Genomic DNA, 19,116 nt, shown 5'->3' with positions numbered 1-19,116 from the left:
GCCGACTCCCAAAGCAAAAGCCATTAAACAGGACTACTGATTTACCGGCTAATGCCTCAGGTTGTATTTTGTCACTTCTCCAGAACATGTTAATTCGGCCGATGCCACCCGAGCGCTTTGAGTACAAACGTTTTAGCAAAAGACGTGTGATGCAAATAACACAACTCCAATTAATGCAGCTGAAAACAGGCGGCGTCGTTAACGGTCGAGCTCGGATGAGATTGAGGCGTCACGAGCTGAAATAATATTTTTTCCTCCCTGTCGTTCTTAAAAACTATCCCGTCCACACGGCACCATCAAAATGAGTCAAAACAATGTAGTACATATGTCGGGCTTATAGGTGGCACTGTAACAGAAATACTCAATAAAACGGACAATACGACACGGAAACTGTCCGAATTCTCAATAAGCAAAGAAATGGAGGCTCGTCGCTTTCTTTGGGGCCTCCTTGAGGATACATCCTTTCGCAAAGGAGGCGAGCTCATGCCGCTCCCACAATTCCTTGCGGTGACAACATTTAAAGGGCATCAGAGCGTTTACGGAAAAATCACGATGGCGGAAAGTGAAAATTACCAAAGCAATAATCTACGTTGAACAACTTTAAATCATCTCAAACGCGAATGCGCTTTTTGTAGTCCATTTTTGGGAACTTGTAGTTCTTTCTACCCCCCACCGTCGTATTATTATGACGTCACCAACTGAAAGTGCGGTCCAACGTGATTGCCTTCTCACGCCTTTCCTTAACCCCGTGACGTCATCTGGGGAGCTTAAGTGAAAGTCGATAGATAAGGAGAAAGGAGGGACTTCTGATTATTTGATGAGCTTCTTTGGTGGCAGCGGTCATCATGTGGAGAAGTGGGGCAAATCCACCACATTGGAAGCATTGCAAAAGAAAATGTCAAAAAAACATGGTGTCATGGATGATCGGTCAAAAACAATGCAGTTACATGAAACCGCGTTGTCATGTGAACGGGACTTTAATGGGAGGGGACAAATTTAAAATGGGCAGGGGGGGTTGGGGGTGGGGGCACTGTGTATTACATAAGTTTCACTAGAACCCTGAATTGATTTTTCTTTTATCTAACGTCCTTCTTTCACGTGCCTTCAATGAAGTCTTTATTCTCTGAATGAACCATTTAAAGATATTCCTCCTCCTCCTCCCCCTGCATGCGCAAAGTTACTCATCTCTCTCTCTCTCTCTCTCTCTCTCTCTCCCTCTCTCTCGTGCAGCCTCTCGTTGCGGGCTGCAGCTGAAGGAGCGCGTGCAGCGAGCGGCTCCTCCGGTTCAAGTTCAGCGGCTCTCTGGAGCGACTCTCCGCGGCGGCAGCGCCTCCTCCTCCTCCTCCACCTCCACCTCCACCTCCACCTCCACCCGGCCAGTGCGGGAGCACCGCCAGCCCCGGACACCATGTCCCTCTGACAGCCTCCAAACGCCGTCTTTTGTGTGAGAAACTCCGCAGGCTCACTTTCCTCCCTGCGACCGTCACAGGATTTTTCTTTCTATTTTTTTTTTTTTTTCCGGACAGCCTGTCTTTTGCGCCACTTCCCCTCCTTGCTTGATTTTTTTTATTTTTATTTTTTTATTTTTTGGAGACTTTTCTCTCTCTACATCTAAAAGAAAAGGAACGAATCGAAGCCTCCCTGGGTTTTACCTGCTCGTCCAGCACCCATGAATTCAGATAAAAATGTGTACCTCGGCAGAGACAAAGGCATCATGCGGAAGAGAGCCCTGCTCCTTCGGAAAGGTTGCAGCTTCGAGATTACCAGGTAGGTGCTCGCGTTTTCTGTGTCTGGGACAAGGGGTGGGGGGGATCAAAATGGCCAGACTACAACAGAGAGGAACTGCACTCTCCTTTCCAGGAGGTGGTACTTTTTTCTTTTTTTTACCCCGGAGGGAGCAATTTCAGTTCCTAATATGTTTTTCACCTTGTGGCCACAGCATCTGTGCGCGCGCGCGTTTAGATGGAGCGCAGAGGGTCTCTTCTCTCCTCCCCCCCTCTGCCAAAACATACTACATGTCCAAATTGTATATAAGCTTTCCTTGCTTTCGGGCATCAATGGATAGAAAAGGAAAAAAAAAAAAAAAAAAAGGACAATCCACTCTGGTGCTGTTGGTTCGTTCCATGTGATCGTCCCGATCAGTGCGCGCGGGGATATGCGTTACGCACGGCTACGTTTTGTCTGCACCTGACTCTGCATTATTGACCGAGCTCGCCTGGTGGCAGGAAAGCTGTCATTTTTTTTTATTTTATATTTTTATAGCCAGAATCTGTTGCTGATTGGGCGAAGCGGCAAACCAACGGTCTCCCCGATCCGTCCAATGGTCCTCCTCCCACCAACCCGTGGTTTTGGGGGGGGGGGGGGGGTCACTGGGTGCATGCTGTATTATCGTGGGGAGACGCAGCTGGACCCCTGAGATCGACTACGGGGAGTCCTGATGACAAACGGGGCCACATGATGTGCAGCTGCCGTGACTTCAGCTGCAGGACTCGACCTTCCTGTGACGTGACACCTGTGATCATCTCCAACAGGATGACCTGAGGTCATCCATCACAGTCCGTGTGGTCGAGACACGGGTTCTTTCAAAGCGTTGGCACTTTCACTGGCGTCCCAGTTAGTTCCTCTTTGGTTAGAACTGCTGGCATCGAGAATTTGGGGGATATCACTTGTCCCGTGTGGACTGAGAGCCAGACGTCACAGTCGGGGCCTGGAAAGTCAGATTTTGACGATGAAAAACCCAGAATAAAATGACCGAGGAGCATCTAAATGCTTGTGTTTGTGAGAGTGGGTGTGTCTGCCAGCAGTTTGTCTTCACTGGAGAGAGTCTGCAGCTTTTATTAAAGGGAAAAAAAAAAGAAAACTTTGTTCACTGGTATTTCTCATTGTGAATGACCTGCATTGTGAAATGTCCCACGAGCTTATTAATGGTACCTTTTTAATGAAAAAAAAAAACCCTGAGCTCTGGAGACTAAAAGCAGCGCCGGTTGTGTATCTTGTAGTGACTTAAACTGGGTCAGAGATGTTTGTATCATACAACCTTTCCCTCATTTGAGACCGTGGAATCATCAGATGTTCCTCGAAAAACGAGTTAAATAAACAGAATCTTTTACTTTTCACTATCTGCAGATTATCCCCTCTGCCCACCTCCCCTCCAGTTTCCTGCTCCTTTCAGGCAATCTGTGGAGGATTGAAAAGCTCTCGATGTAAAAAAAAAAAGAAAAAAAAAGGCTGCAGCTGGGAAGTCTTGTGTTAATTCATGGTGCTGCAGGGATGCGTGACCGCCCAGACCCGACACTCTGTGACAGCTCCACCAGAACACCCACTTCATGTCAGAAACATGCTTTCATGAGCACCATTGCACACACTCTCTTCTTTATACACTGTAATGTTTCCATATGTTCCACTGCTGCTCTATCTGCATTGATCTGGCCCCTTTGTCTCCTCCGGCCTGCAGACGGTCTCCACTTGCAGTGGCTCTTGTGTGGGTTGGCGATTGTTTTGGTTGTCGTGCTCATTTTTATTAGCGGTTTTCTCAATTCTCCCAAACATTTCTTGTCCACAGTTGCGATAAAGAGCATGGGAGTCGTCCAAAACTGGACCCTTTTCACTGAGAGGCAGCAAACACATTTTGAATTAAAGTTGATATACTAAAGTCGTCATTATCTGTACTAATCTTGACCTGCTTCGGTACAAACAAATCACTTGATCACACTGATTATTGGCTCATGTCCTTCCGCTGTGCCCGAATTGGTCAAGGGGAAGCAGGTGGGAATATATATATGTTCAGCTTCGGTGCAACTGCATCATTCACACCTTTTATGGTGGAAACACTGACTTTGTTGAGACAAGTAGTCCTAATCTGGACTAAATCCCGTTTTTTTTGGAGGAAAATGTTGTTTTTTTTGGAGGATTTGATGGTGGCGGTTTTTTTTTGTCAGGATTCTTGCCATTGTGTAAATCCTGCTTGTTGGTTGGACTGGTGGCTGAAATCGACAAAAGTGTGTCTCTTTGTGTTCGTCCTGTGGTCTCAGAGTTATAGTTTGGTATCCTAATGTTACGCGATCCCACTCCGGATGAAGCTGCAACACCATCTTTAGTATGCCAGAAACTTATTTGAGCTATTTTAATCATTTATTATCAATTCATTAATTTTTTCAATATTTAATTTTATTAAATTAAATTTTATTTAATTTTAATTTAATTTAATTTAATTTAATTTAATTTCTCTCTTCTACATTACTTCTGTTGTGTTTAGTTTATTTTTCAGTTTTTTTTTTGTTTTTTTAATCTTGTATTGCTGGTGTCCTGGGTAACGTTCTGGCTTTTCTTTTTCTTTTTTTAAAGGGATAGGAAAAAATAAGCCTTGGCTTCTGCCTTGACCCATTTTGGCTACAGAACAAAAACAAAAACGGTGTGTGTGAACTTGAAATCTCTATGAACTGAATGCATATAAATTCAGCTTTTGCACTGTAACTGTAATAAATGTAATTCATTCATTAATTTTGTGAAATCTTCGTGGAGCCACTACAGAGGGGTTGAAGAGCCTCACGTTGCCCCAGAGCTGCAGGTTGTAGAGTGAAATGTCATTTATTGATAGTTATGGGCTGGTGGAAGTCAATGCAATGACCTTCTTAATTGTGGCTGTGCAAATGAGTTCAGAGGAACTGTTCTGTTCATGCATGCAGAGCGTTGAATGAATTCTTCATGTATGTGTGCAGTCCGAATTGGTGGAGGATAGAAAACCTACAAGTTAGACAATGAAACAAGCGAAGTTGTCAGACCTCGGCAGTCCCCTAGTTCTGAAGGAACATTAGTCACCATTAGTCCAAACCTCCAAACTCTCCCGTTCTACTGCCTTTTGCTCTGCGGGTAATTAGACGCCAGAGAGAAAAATGTCCTACTAAAAGTTGAGTTTTAGTGTTATAAGAGCACGACTCTGATCTGTAGTCTATTTAAAAAAAACATTATGAGCTCATTATGTCAGGGCAGAAGCCAAGCATACACAGAGCTGGAGGGGGGGGGGGTCTGGATTTCCTCCAGGAACAAACACATCCTAACCTATTTACAGTCAGCTCCCATTATTTTTCATGACAATTGTGCGTCTCTGTGGATCCGGATCTGGTCTGTCTCAGAGGCTCTTGACGGCGACACATTCATGGTGTCGCTTTGAGGAGTCGAGAAAAAGTTGGAGTCCAGCATAACAAACATGAGGAGGATGTGTGTGTGTGTGTGTGTGTGTGTGACCCCCCCCCCCCCCCCCCCCCATAAAAGTCAAAAGAGTTTGCAGAGCGCTCTCTAGGAATCCAGTGGAAACATTTCAGATGTGGTAGAAAACTAACCTCATGGCGTGGAATATTTGTAGTTCATTTGAGGGCAGGCGCGTGCGCCGGCAGGGATGTGTTTGAGTTCCTTATTGGACCCGGAGGGAAGGCTCCAAGGCCCTTCATCAATCACCCTCCCACCTATTTCTCAACAACAGGGCGGCGAGGAGCTCACCGGCAATCGCTTCGAGATAAATAGAGCCACGGCTGCTCCTCCACTTTCTGCCTGAACTTCTAACTTGAGAGGTTACTGGAGTTGGCGGCGCCGTCGGCGTCTTAATCAACCTGGCCAAAGTTTTGCGGCTGCAGCAGCTGCCAGGGGCCCATTTTTTTGCTGCGGCTTGCCGCTTATCAGATTGGCACGGGACCGGATCCAGATGCGGCTGATGTGCCGCCTTGCACGTGCAAAAACCAACAGAGTGCCGTGTGTCTTTAAACCGGTGAATCCTTTACAGTCGGCCTCGAAGCTCGAAGAACACGTGTTTTGAATGCCAGACGTTGCGTCATGCATTTTTTTTGTTGTTGTTTTTCTTAATATATGACGAAGCTGTTTGTGGACGGGAGCATATTGCAGTGCTCTCGGACAGACGGAGCCCAGAGAGGCGGCGATGGGCCGCGCCGCCGGGGTCTCCCTCCGTGTTACGGTCTGTCATAAATCACCCGGCGGGGAGCTGGATCGCCGGGAACCACTGACATTTCTGCTGACTCCGGGCGCTCCTCTGCTTCGCCGACTGTGAACGCTTTCACATGCACGTTTTTATTGTGCGTTTGCATGAGAGGAGAGGAGTGTGGGACACTTTTTGTGCAGACAAGTATTTCATTTTTTTTTTATTAAAATATGGTCACCGTGTCCCAGTTGGTAGTCCACTGCAGTGATGATATACAAAGACAGTCACTGATACCATATTACCCAGACTACTGCTCTGGGTTTTTTTTTGCTTGACTTGTCGTTCCATCAATCCCTCCATCTTTTATACCGTTTTAAACCGTGTCACAGAGTGCAAGCACCCAACTTGTATTAAAAATCAAATTATACATCAGAATACCACTAGATGTCACTGCATGGCAATAGAAGATTGCGACAGTGCCACAATATAAACAAGACTCCCAATATTAGTTTTTGAGTGACTGAAAATTTCTTGAAAAAGAAGAATGTGCAATAGAAATGATAAAAAATAAAAGAAATGCAGCAGAAAATAATAACTAAAGCTTTGATTGCCTGAGTAACCTCCCTGCTTCCTCGTTACCGTATTTTCTGGACTATAAGTACCACTTTCTCTTCGTGCAACTTGTATAAAGAAGTGACTTGTATACTGAAATATACTGGTGGTATGAACCACCTGGGACTTCACTGTTTTTGACTGACAGCATAAGTTAAATATTACCCAAAGAAAATGCTACGCAGCAGAGTTTAAACCAAAAGTTGTGTGCAACTTAAACGGGGTTTTTTTTTCTGCTTTATGACGGGAAATATGGTACTCACAGTCACACCCCAGGCCAATTTCAGGAAGTTAATTAAATTAGATTTCCAAATGTACAATCCCATGGCTAAGATTATGAGAGAACGTGAACCTTTGACGAGCTACAAGCAGAAAGCTGTGACGGTGTTTACAGTAAACCTGTGTTTCCCACAATGCAACCTGGCAGCAAAGATCTTGGGCCAGACATGTAGGTTTTGTTACACTCGTAGTGGCTGATGTTATTTCCAGCGAGCTGACGTAAGTGGAGATGAGAGGCAGCCTGCACTTCTGCTTTTTTTTGTGTGTTCGTGTGTCATTTTCAAGTTCACTTGGCTTCGTACAGCTTGAAGATCTGTTCCCACACCTCCACTTTAAAAAAAAAAAAATAGTCCAGTTGATCAATGGGCTGCAGCAGCGATGATCTCACGTTATTGTACCACTTTATCTCATTTCCATACAAGGGTATAGGTGGGACCCGGCGTGCACCAGGCTGGTCGGGCCGCCGCTCAGCCGTACAGTCAGTCCCTCAGTGAGGTCTGATAAACACTGGACTGTAATCACTCCCATATGTGGCCGCATAACTCGGCACGGATCCGGGCACGGTACGGCCATGCGCGCACGCTGCAGCAGACCGGAGCTCATTCAGACCGAAAGACGGACTCAAATTACCAGAAGAAAAACACAGAAAAGGGGAAAAAAAAAAAAAAATGGAGGAAGAAAGGAAAATCCCACTCTTGATTACAATCCTATGTAAACTTTTACTCCCGGAATGAAACATCTGCTTCCATTTAGGGCTTTGAGACGCGTACGTACACATTAAAATGCGCCGTGCGTCGATCCAGGAAAGCTCTGAGGCTGGAGGGGAAAAAAAAAAGAAAAAGAAAAAATTCCCATTATAGTTGGCTGGAATGAGCCGGGCATCTGGCTGAGATGCGTCCACCTCCAGTTTAGCCGCAAGCCGCATGCAGAAAACTCGTATACTCTGGGGAGGCTGTTGTTTTTTTTGTTTTTTTTTCTTTTTAAACTTCGACAAACTTTTGCACTCGCTGTGGAGGGCGATGCCGAGAAGAGAGATCGGGGACAGACGGGAGGAGGAAATGGAGGGGCTTGAATCTGACCGTTTTTATTCAGCGGTTTGACGGGAAGACTGCCAAGACCTCGGTTTGGAGCGTTCACACCAGGACGAGATATTCATGCATGGCGGAGAATCAACAATACACCGTTCTCATGAGGTCACGAGACAAGTTTCAATTGATTTTCCCTCACAATGAGCTTTACTGTTACGTCTTTCATCGTTCCGTAAACTATGGACTCAAAACAGATTTGGCCATCAGCTATGCAACAGCATAAAATAAATCAAACTGTAATAAATTAAATAACAAGTAATGGTAATACACACCAGTAATGGTAATAAACAACATACCAACAATGGAAGGAAGTTAGTTTGACAGTTTTGAGTGGGAACCGCCAACCGTGAGTCACCGGCGATGAAGGAACGGTGTCAACCGAAGGACAAACGACCACAATCTATTTTTCCAAAGTGAAACTCACAGAGCATATAGAAGATGTCGCATATAGAAACGAGACGTCTGGAGGATTGCATCCTGGACATCAGTCCATCAAAGGAAAAAAGACGGTTACGCACGCTCAACGTGTGAAAGCCCACACATGAGGAGATGGAACATGCAAACTCTGCACAGTCTGAACTTAAATGAAATAGTCGCAAGCAAGGAAAACATCCAGACGTTATCCTCATGAACCTGACTGACCTCTCCTGCAGCCGTACTGACACCAACGCTACTCATCAAAGAAAGTTGTTTTTTGTCACTGGTCAGATCTCGCGTCGCAAGAGAAAAGTTATTCCTGGATGCATCATGTCTATATCATGGATGTATGACATGTTTATGTATTTGACACTCTGTCGCTGATGTCTTTCTTCCGTCTTATTGCAATTAGTTTGTGATCTTATGATTGATCGGTTGGTGCAGTTTTTACGTATGTGCTTTTCTGTTCCGGAAGATGTGCATTTTAATTTAATTTAATAAAAAAATTTTATTGAGCTGAACTGTCAGTCAAAAGCACTGGCCTGTCGCTAATAAATGCTAAGTTTAAGAAACGTGACCCACAGATGATTTTACATGAACATTAATGGCAGTTTATTAGTCTACTTGCAATATTAAGGCTCTACTCGGCTGCTCCCTTTTATACTGGGGTTTCCGCCCAGCAAGTCATTCATGCTGGATGCCATTAATGCCCGAGCCTGGATTCGGACCAGGGTCCCCTCAGGTCAAGGTCAACATTTAACCAAGACCACACCGAGGAGCTATAAAGATTTTTTTTTTTAAACTGATAGCAGAAGGGACGATTTTAGTATTTCTGGATGTGTCAACAGCTTCTGATTCTCATGCACAACTTTTGACTTTACTGCCTAGAAAGAAAAGAAAAAAGAAAAGTTCACCGGCCATGTGGCGGATGGGACCAGAACAGCAGGACAGCATGTTGGGTTCAGGCAGAAGATGGAAATCTGGGACTTGCAGTGCACACAGGGCTCATCACACTCAGTGGACAAACATAGCCCGGCCTGATGAATCTTCGTTTGTGACGAGGCTGCAGATGGTGGCCTCACAATTTGGCAACAACAGCACGAGTCTGCGAGCCTCATGTCACCCGTCTGCAACAGGCGGCAGCCGCCCCTGCTTGTAATACCACTTTGGACTTTCTATTACCAATCAGCGATGCTCTGAATGCTGAAATCCTCTACACGAGCCGTCTTGTTTATTTTTAAGTTCATATATGTAGTAGTGATGCATTGACGTGAAAATCACGCACCACTTCACAGCATTGTCCTCTTTCTTTTGTCTGCTTCAGCTGTGATGAATGTGAAAAACCACAAGAGGGCAGACCGCTCCTGTAAAAAAAAAAAAAAACAATGGCGTGATGGCGAGGAGCTGTGATCACACACTGAGCTGTAGAGCTGTGTAGATTTAAGATAACTGAGTGAGTGAGTACATTGTGATATGAAGTTTCCTGCCGTGTTGAAAACACTACAGAATATAAAAATGCCTGTTCGTCTGCTCTTGCGTTCCCACGAGGAGGAAACCATCTGGATGTGTTGTGATCTGTGACGATGTTAAATTGTACGGCTCCGACTAAAGGGGTCTAAAACACAATGTTAGCATTAAAAAAAAAAATAAAACCCTGTACAATAGCTTGTAGGCGCAGGGCGGAGGGCAGAGTGGCGTCCAGGGCCGGTCGGACAAAAGGTTAATTCACCTTGATCACATTTAATGAGACCGCCGCCATCAATCGCTGCAACCTGACATAGTGACATTTTGCCGAGGCCGCTCGGCGACCCGCCGGCATTTGGATGCTCTAGAAACAAAGAGGCCGACGGTCTGAATCCAAATCGCGTGTGTGTGTGTGTGTGTGTGTGTAAAAGCATGTACGTGACATTAGACAAGCAGTACAGCCCGAATGCTTCCTGAAAATCTCTCTCGTTTCTCATCGAGAGTGAGAAAAGCTTCCGTTTTACCTCGGCGCTATAGAAGACCTGCATCCCGGTTGTTTTTCTATTTCTAATCTGATGAATGTCGTTATGTTTTTAAGGCTTGTTGAACTTTTTTTCTGTACATACATGTATGTAATAACTACTAATATTAGGTATAAATTGGACAAACGGGTCAACAATTGCCAATACATTACATTCACCGACAGTTTTATACGTGTCGCTCATCTGGTTGTCTGCATTAAAATCACGCGAGAAGATCTGGGATTTTGACGGCGTAGTGCAACAGGGATCCAAAAAACTAACAAATAAAGGTCCACGCAATAATATTACACGGCTTAAGTGTTGTTGTTTTTTTTTGCTAAAAGTCACTAACTGGCGTGTGAGCGTGCAAGCGTTGGAAAAACCTGCCTGGTAAAATGACAAAAGTGTCATTGCAAAGTCCACCGTCCTCTGGGTGTTTCCATAATCAAATGAAGCGACTTCTTCCTGCTTCCTGGTTCTCAGACTCGAAAGGCTCAGCCGTGACGTCGGTTCGATTTGCATGTCGCGTCTCCGCACGCGGTTGCGTTTTCCACTTTTTGCATGACGCGAACCAGATTCGCTCATTTTCATAATAGCGCACTTCGTTTTGCACCGACACCACTTTTTTTATTCCCCCCCATTTACTGTAAGAAAACATATCTATATTTTTTTTTATTTATTTCAGGCAAAAAAACAAAAAAAATTCTCATTTAACATAAAATGTGAACTGGAACTGGAAAAAAAAGCTCCAGTTTTGCCTGAAATTTAATTCCACCACCTCCATTTTCAATTAATATTTAAATAATGAACGTCGCCGTGGCATTTTCCATTTTTCTGTGAGTATGGATTCAAAACTGAATGGCAATCATCTATACACATTATTGAATAGTGGTAGAATAAATAAGAGGGTGGAACAAACTGAACACAGGCGGTATTTGGCCGCGAGCATCCAACCGTGATTTGGACGGTCGGTTTTCGAAAAAAAAGACGGCCCATAAAAGCCCCTCCCTGTCCACCGGGTGCCGTAAATCTACGTAGTGGCGTAAAGTGGTATCGGCGTCGTGGTATCGGTGACCATTTTATGAGTTTGAGCGCTCATGCCTGGTATCGGGCCGATACCCGATCCCGGTATCGGTGCGTCGCCGGTGTGTTTTCAGAGCGGCCTTGTTTATCTGGTGCGTGGGAAAGGCGTGTCGTCTGAATCTCCGAGACTGAAGAGAGAGAGAGAGTTATCGAGCGGAGATCGCTGCTACCCTCATGTGCTTCAACCTTGCAGATTTGTCCACATCCTTCGCCGGCGTGGACGCTCTCGCCCCCGCAAAAAAAAAAATAAAAAAACCACGTCAATGCTCACACCTACGTTTGCGTCCCGACCTTTTGAAGCTGCGTCCGTCTGGGGGAACGGAGAGCCTGGGAGAGTCCACCGCTGCCCGGTCTCACACACATGCATTAGAGTCGACAAAACCGACGGGCGGAGGTTATTTATTTATAGTCGACTGATGCCGAAGCCGTCAATCGAGCCACAGAACAAAGCTCGTCAACTGTGGGGGGAAAAATTATGGCAGGATCTGTTTTTTTTTTTTATAGAAACGTCTGACACCAAAGAGGTAAATTTGGCGATTCGATTTTTTTTTTTTCCCCCGCCAAAATTGTTGCTGTGCCGCCACCTAAAGTTTGCGACTGAATTATCACAACATCGCAGCTTAAAGTCTCCCGTCTGTCCACTTGTCCGTCCGTCGGAAGCGGACAAGATTTTTATTGACACGTAGGTTCAGCAAACAACACCGACATGTTGTTAGGTAACATTTACATAGATTTACACGGGCCACAGTGAAAAGAATCAATACAACCGATGCAGCCGACGCGACACAACATGATTACAGATGACCCATTTACATCCATCCATCCTTTTTGATGGTGTGAAGAGTTCCGGGCCACTAAATTCTGCCTCCTCCTCCTCCCGATAAAGCATTCGATATGATTTATTTATTTATTTAAACATGCAACGTATGCTTTTAGAACCGTGCCGCAAACTTGAGTTTAAAAATAAGAACTGCAAAATGCATTTATTGTTTTGTTTTGGGGGTTGTTTTTTTTTTTTTTTTGGCAGTGATATTTAAGGTTTTCAGGACCGAGGGCCATTCCGGCCACATGGTTGGACTTCGGACACGCCTGTTCTGCAGCGTTTTATCCGACTCGGGAGTCACAGGATGTTTGATCTGATCCCAGCTGACTGTGGGTGAAGGCGGGTGCGCCATGCATAGGTCACCAGTGCATCACGGGGCAAACACACACACAGAAACACACACACACACACAAACACACACACGTTCATGCGCACAGGGAACGTTGCCAATTAACCTCAAACTAGGTCTGCATGATATTTTGTTATTCACAATATAAACGCACACAAATATATTAAGAGTGACTAAACTGGTCATTTATGTTTCCATGCAAGCTTTGAAATGGCGCACTTTTTAAAAATTGACACACTTTTGTGTATAGGGGCAAATAAGACAATTGAATATGGTAAATGTTTCAAATATTTGGCCAATTGGTGGCCATTTTATTATTCTGTTATACTGCTTTCTTCTTTTCGGCCTCTCGATGAGAGATTTGACAAATATGAACAAATACAAATATGTAAAATTTACTTTTAGGGTCTTTCTAATCAGGAATCCTTTTTTTTTGTTTCACTACTTCTTGACAAAATTAGGCCCAGTGTCATCCCAGATAGACGATTCCCATTTCGACGACAGTGTTTTTTACCCAAATAGACGATTCCCAGTTTGACGATAATGTTTTTTCCCAGATAGACGATTCCCAGTTAGACGACAGTGTTTTTTCCCAGATAGACAATTCCCAGTTAGACGACGGTGTTTTTTCCCAAGATAGATGATTCCCAGTTAGACGACAGTGTTTTTTCCCAAGATAGACGATTCCCAGTTAGACGACGGTGTTTTTTCCCCCCCAGATAGACAAAATAAATAAAAAGTCACTGAAATGTTACAAATAATTCACTTATTATAAGTCGTCTAAATGGGAATCGTCAATCTGTGATGAAACCAGTGAATCATCTCAGACAAGTTTCACATTTACGCTGCAAAGTTTTGCAAAAGATGTCCGTTTCTACGGAAACGGCAGAAATGATGTCACCGCATAGAAACGGCAATTGTGAAATAATCATTCGTTTAAGAGTTAACAATAATAATAATAATAATGATAATTCATCAAACTCATATCATTATCAATGAGGAGGAAGTCTTAAACTTCCGAGCCATATGCTTGACACCAATGAATAAAAGCGAAAACCTCACCAGGAATATTATTATCCGTTAAATGTATTGCAGCTGTTGGCCGAGGGCTCACATCCCTGCGTCTCTGTTGCTTCTGTCTCGTTTTAAAAGGATTCGATGGATTACGTCACCTGGAGCGAACTGTTGCTCACGTTACACTTGCTCCTTGCCTGTGCAGTCATTTCATTGAATGATTGCTCTTTCTGGGCGCATGAGCTGATCTCTACGAGCCGAGCTTCTCTCTGGTCTCACTCCTCCTGTAAAGAGAGTGTTTTCATCAGTCCCCGTACAAAAAAAAAAAAAAAAGAACAGAAAAGCCAAAGGCCACAGGGGCCAGTGCATGACATAGTGTGACTGAGGGACGGTGTGAGGTCAACTTGTGTTTATGTAACATGCATGAATATGCCTTTGTGCTTGTGCATGTGCACGTATGTGTGAGTAACCAGCCCCGGGGCTCTAATTAGGGGTGGGGAAAGAGGGCGGGGGGGGGTGTTCAGGTATCTCTGCTCGGTCGGTTGAAACCCGATCGTGACACCAGGAAAACGATGCCTTTATTTTCTCTGCTCTCTTTTCAATGGGCTTCATTTTTCCTCCGGCTTCAGGCTGTTGCAGATTAAAGCTGCATTTCAACACGAGCTATTTTTAAAGGGAGGGAGAGGGAGGGAGGGAGAGAGAGAGAGAGAGAGAGAGAGAGAGACTTTAGGTGTTTTCCTGTCACAGAGGGGGGTTTCTACTGATTAAAAATTGATGAGCAGCTGAGTGCTGTGTAGCTTGAGCTGAGCATTCCTGCACTCTTTTGTGTGTGTGTGTGTGTGTGTGTGTGTGTGTGTGTGTGTGTGTGTGTGTGTGTGTGTGTGTGTGTGTGTGTGTGTGTGTGTGTGTGTGTGTGTGTGTGTGTGTGTGTGTGTGTGTGTGTGTGTGTGTGTGTGTGTGTGTGTGTGACATAGGCTGTGGCTGGACTATTGTGAAGGTATCAGATTTACCTAAGCTCATATTTCGCGTGTTGTATTCGTGTGTGTGTGTTCAAAAAAAGCAAGAAACACAGAGACAACTAAGAATGGTCCCCCTGGCATAATTTTTTTCTGATGTTTTGAAAAAGTATATTTTGTTGCAATATATGCAATGTCTCCTCAAGAAATCTGCATTTTGCAGCATTTGGCATGCATTTTTATTTCTACAAACTCACCTTGTCAATAAGATATAGAGCTGGTGTATGTATACTGACAATAATTAGAATATTGCAAGAACAAGAGTCCTATTGCATGTACGGTATGTATAATAAATGCACATACACACACACTGCCATCAAATAGTTCATTATGTCTGAGAAAAAATACAGCCCGTCAATAAAGTAAAAAAAAAAAAATATATATATATATTACTTTTGTTCCTGAGCACATTTCAGTACCTTTGACATGAGTAAAACTTTTTTTTAATGACACAAGTATCTGAAAAAGTTGTAAAATTGGAAAAAAAGACAAAAAACAAGGCGACATACTGACATAAAACTGGTATTAAAACTAGGTGAAAAGCCTTAAATGTTGTTTTAACCACAGTACTAAAATCAGTGTGTAATACCGCTATACAATCAAATCTGTTGAAAAGCACAAACCTGGCTAAGAACACACAATTTCCATCGTTTACAGTTTAACAATGCTTCGTAATTAAAGAGATTTCTCAGCAGATTTCTGTAAATGTTCCAGCTTGTTTATGCTTTAAAAAAGTACCCGTAAAAGGACTTCCACACATATTTTGTACATAAGTTTCGGAAGAATGAGCTTGGATTCTCTGTTATTACTGTATTATTGTAAATTTAGATCAAGTTACCAAATCTTGTCCCATGACTGATAAATATACAGCTTTAAAGTACACTCTTCCTTCTTTTTCCTTCATCGCGTCCAATTGTAACGCACACGAAACCATTCCTCGCCGCTGTAATTGTTCCCACCTGTTAGAAATCATCCCTTGTTCTGTGTGAAACTGCATTTTCGTGTTCATGCAAAGCTAATTGAAGCCCCTCTCGGTCGGATGTAAACAAATCAAGAGGCTATTGTTCATAATTGCAGCGGTTTTTTAGTACCAGATGTCATCTTCGTCGTCCCCCCCCCCCCCCCCCCCCCCCCCTCCCGCTTTGATGCCTCAACAGCAGCTCGGCTTGAAAAAAGAGGAATTATCTCACTAAAAATCCATTTCTGAAGTCATTCCCATGATTTGATGAGATTTATAGCATCCATGTTCCGACGCTCATTGTCCTCCAGAGTGCATCCAAACCTGTTTTTCTACACGGAAAATCAGGTCTCACCCTGCACGGGTCTAAAATAACTTCTCTTTTTTCACATTTTCCCTGTGTGATCATTATTTACAGCTGCTTCACACATTTAAAAGAACTTTTTTTTTTTTTTTTTTTTAAGGTATCTCGCATATCTCCGGCTGAGTTTCACCTCCTTGACGTTTTTGTTCGTTTCACGGCTTAATAAAATAGTATGTTGGATTTTTCAATACAACAAACCCAACATGTTTTCCGGTTTTTTGCATGCTCTCTGTCTTCTGCCCCGTTTGTGGTGTAATTCTGTGGCAGAGTTGCAGCGCCGCCTATAGGCCTGGCGTATGCACTACATCGTTTTTGAGTCGTAACTTTCGCGGTGACGTGCGGAAACTTTTTAAGAACGACAGGGAGGTGAAAAAAAATAAATAAGAGATTTATTTGAGCTCCAGTGGGCGGGGCCTAACATGGTCTGGCAGACACCAGGTGGGCCCCGCCATAGATATAAAACACTCGATGCCTCACGGCGCCGCCTGTGACGCGCCTACAGCGCCGCCATCTTGGGGAGGTCCCCTGCTCGCGCTAAACATATAGATTCCAGGCGAGAAAATCCACAAAATCACTTGTAGCTCGCTTGCTCGTCCACGTAGCAACGCACAAAATGCCTTATTTTAAAGCTGACGAAAAGCTCTATCCCGTGGGTAAAAGTCTTTCACGTGATAGAGGTTTTCCTCAGCTTTAAAATGAGGTTTTTTTTTTGTGTTGCTACGTGGACTAACAAGCGAGCTACAAGTGTTTTTGTGGATTATAATAGGCCGTGCGGCATCGAGTGTTTATACCTATAAGCCCCGCCCCAAACTCTGAGAACCACGGCTGTTAGACGTGTCGGCTTACAGGCCCCGTTTGGCCAAAACTGCATCATTTTTGCATTTATTTTACAAAAGTTTGGGGTTTGGATGGCAAAATCTCATTTTCCTCTCAGACCACTAGTGGGTGCTGTTTGTATGCAAAAAGGCAAAAACAAAAACACTGACGTACGCACACAGCTGTAAACATCCAAGCACCTTAAATCAGTCTTAAAGCAGAAGTAGTTGTTTGAGAGTAATTAAACGTGTTTTCAATGTAAACAAACCCCCAAAACATAAGTCGTTTTTAGTTTTCACTTAAAAACGCTGTTGAAACATGAGGCTGCTCACGATAACTACATGAATGTGAACTTCTAGAATCAATGGCCTCAAAAAACAAAAATAATATTTGGTATCCTCTTCATCTTTTTTTTTTTTTTTTTTTCCAACAACAACAACAACAACAACAGGTCCTTGTCTGAAACGAAGATGAAATCCAGCCTCTCAGACGTCTGAGTGCCAGACCGTTGCGTTCAGGGTCACTTTCTTTTGTGTTATTAAAAGAGGAACATGCAAAAGAAGAAAAAAAAAGTCGTGAGAGAAAAGGAGCTGATGAGTTGGAAAGGTGAGAGCTGCACAAATGAACAGATGAGCTCATCCTCGCCTGCTCCTGCAGTTCAGGGCGGGATTATTGGTTAAAAAAAAAAACCCAAGGGAGATCATAGGAATGATAGATCGCTGAGGGGGTTAAAGAAACACAAAGATCGCCATCTCCTTTGAGAGAAATGCTTTATATCATAGGTTACAATCCATTATTGGCACTTTCTTTTATCATTTGCCGAGTTGTGACGGAGTCTCGTGTTGACATTAATATTCCAGCGACGTTACAGTTGCACTCGGGAGGGATTGGGGGAAAAAAAGAAAAGAAAAAGACACTTTATTAATAATTTACTCACATTTACACCTTCAGACTCGGCTGCCTATTAGAAAGCAATCGAGCATCTTTTTTATTACTCCACTTGGCCAAATTCCAAACAGACAGGAAGGAACGCCTGCTGCCGAGCATTTTAAACAAACCAAGTGGGAAACTCAGAAGTTGTTCTCGTTAACTGGTGGAAGTGAAGGAGGGAGAAAGATGGGGGAGCAACCTCCAGGGGGCGCCACTGCCCACTTCTCATAACGTCCAGATGAGTTTTAAGCGTTGCTTTCTGTGTTTAACTGCAATGGAGAGACACTGTGTGAAGCTTGTTGTGTTTTCTATTGCATTATAATAATGTGTTTATATAAAGAGCCCCACCATAGTTGTTACACATGCGATTGTGTTGAATATTGAATATCACAAGCCATCTTTCCAGTGGGTGGGGTTGAGAAGACGTGATGTGCGCAAAGCATTCTGGGTAGTCGACAAACAGCTAACCCCGCGAATCAGACGAAGCAGAAAGAAAAATTGGTGGAAAATATCTCGCGGTGTTTATTGACATCTGGTCTGAAGACGTTATATCGCGGCTGTTCGTGGCTGCCCATTAGCCACGAGCTAACTAGCATCGCCATCACGGGCTGAAGCGGCGGGACTTTCGGTTTCAACTGAACTTTTACACAATTGTACTGGAATATATCCCATTTAGAGAATTTCAGCGCTAGACTGTGACCTGAACCATTTTACACCAGCCAGTAGATTATCAATATACATGTACGCCATGTGGTTTTAATGAAGAGTCGCATGAAAAAGGAGGAAATGAGCATTAAAAACTTTTTGACTTTTTGTTTGAGCCGATCTGATAATGGCACCATTTAAAAAAATAAAAAATTTTTTTAGCACATTTTCTTTCTTCAATATGGAATATCATGCTTTGCTGGAAATGGTTTTGTGTTTTTTTTTTATGTTATTCCAAACAAAATGTTGGCAAAAAAAAAAATATATATATATATGTATATCTATATATAGCCTAATTTCAATACTAGAGTTCATACTGGATGTCGCTTTTAGTTCATTTCAGGCAAAACGCATGCAAAGTCAATGCAAAATGTATTTGCATGAACCTGCGGTTTAGCACACTTACAGGATATTAGTAAATTACGTCTAATGTCCTGAAATATTCTTCAGTGTCACATGCATGCATGAGATAATCTACTGTTCCTGCTCGGGATCAATCAAGCCTTTGCATTTCTTCATTTGTTTGTTGATTCAAAGTGTGAATGACACACAAGTAAAGAAGTAAATACATTCTCAGTGTTTTTCTTTTGTTTTAAGATGAAAGCAAAAACTTAAAAAAAAAAAAAAAACACACAATACATTTTCTCAATGGGCTGCAACCTGCACCCTGACGTGGCTTCATGGATACTGAAACCTGTCATGTTCATGACGGTAATTCAAGAATGAGAAGCTTTTTCCGGATTGTCTC

At 43.4% G+C, this 19,116-nt stretch overlaps 1 protein-coding gene across 1 annotated transcript in view; it reads left to right on the top strand.

Moving 5' to 3' along the window:
* The first annotated feature begins 1,522 nt into the window (after positions 1-1,522).
* The window catches only part of garnl3 (GTPase activating Rap/RanGAP domain like 3), a 69,486-nt gene continuing 51,892 nt past the window's right edge, over positions 1,523-19,116 (top strand). The window contains exon 1 of the mRNA XM_080510144.1: positions 1,523-1,767. Coding sequence (XP_080366270.1) covers positions 1,670-1,767 — 98 coding nt within the window. The 5' untranslated portion in view covers positions 1,523-1,669. The remainder of the gene's footprint in view (positions 1,768-19,116) is intronic.

Source organism: Blennius ocellaris (genome assembly GCF_963422515.1).
Source record: "Blennius ocellaris genome assembly, chromosome: 15".
Classification (NCBI taxonomy): Eukaryota; Metazoa; Chordata; class Actinopteri; order Blenniiformes; family Blenniidae; genus Blennius; species Blennius ocellaris.
Note: the sequence above shows the minus strand (reverse complement) of the source record. Positions and strands in the feature narration are given on the sequence as shown.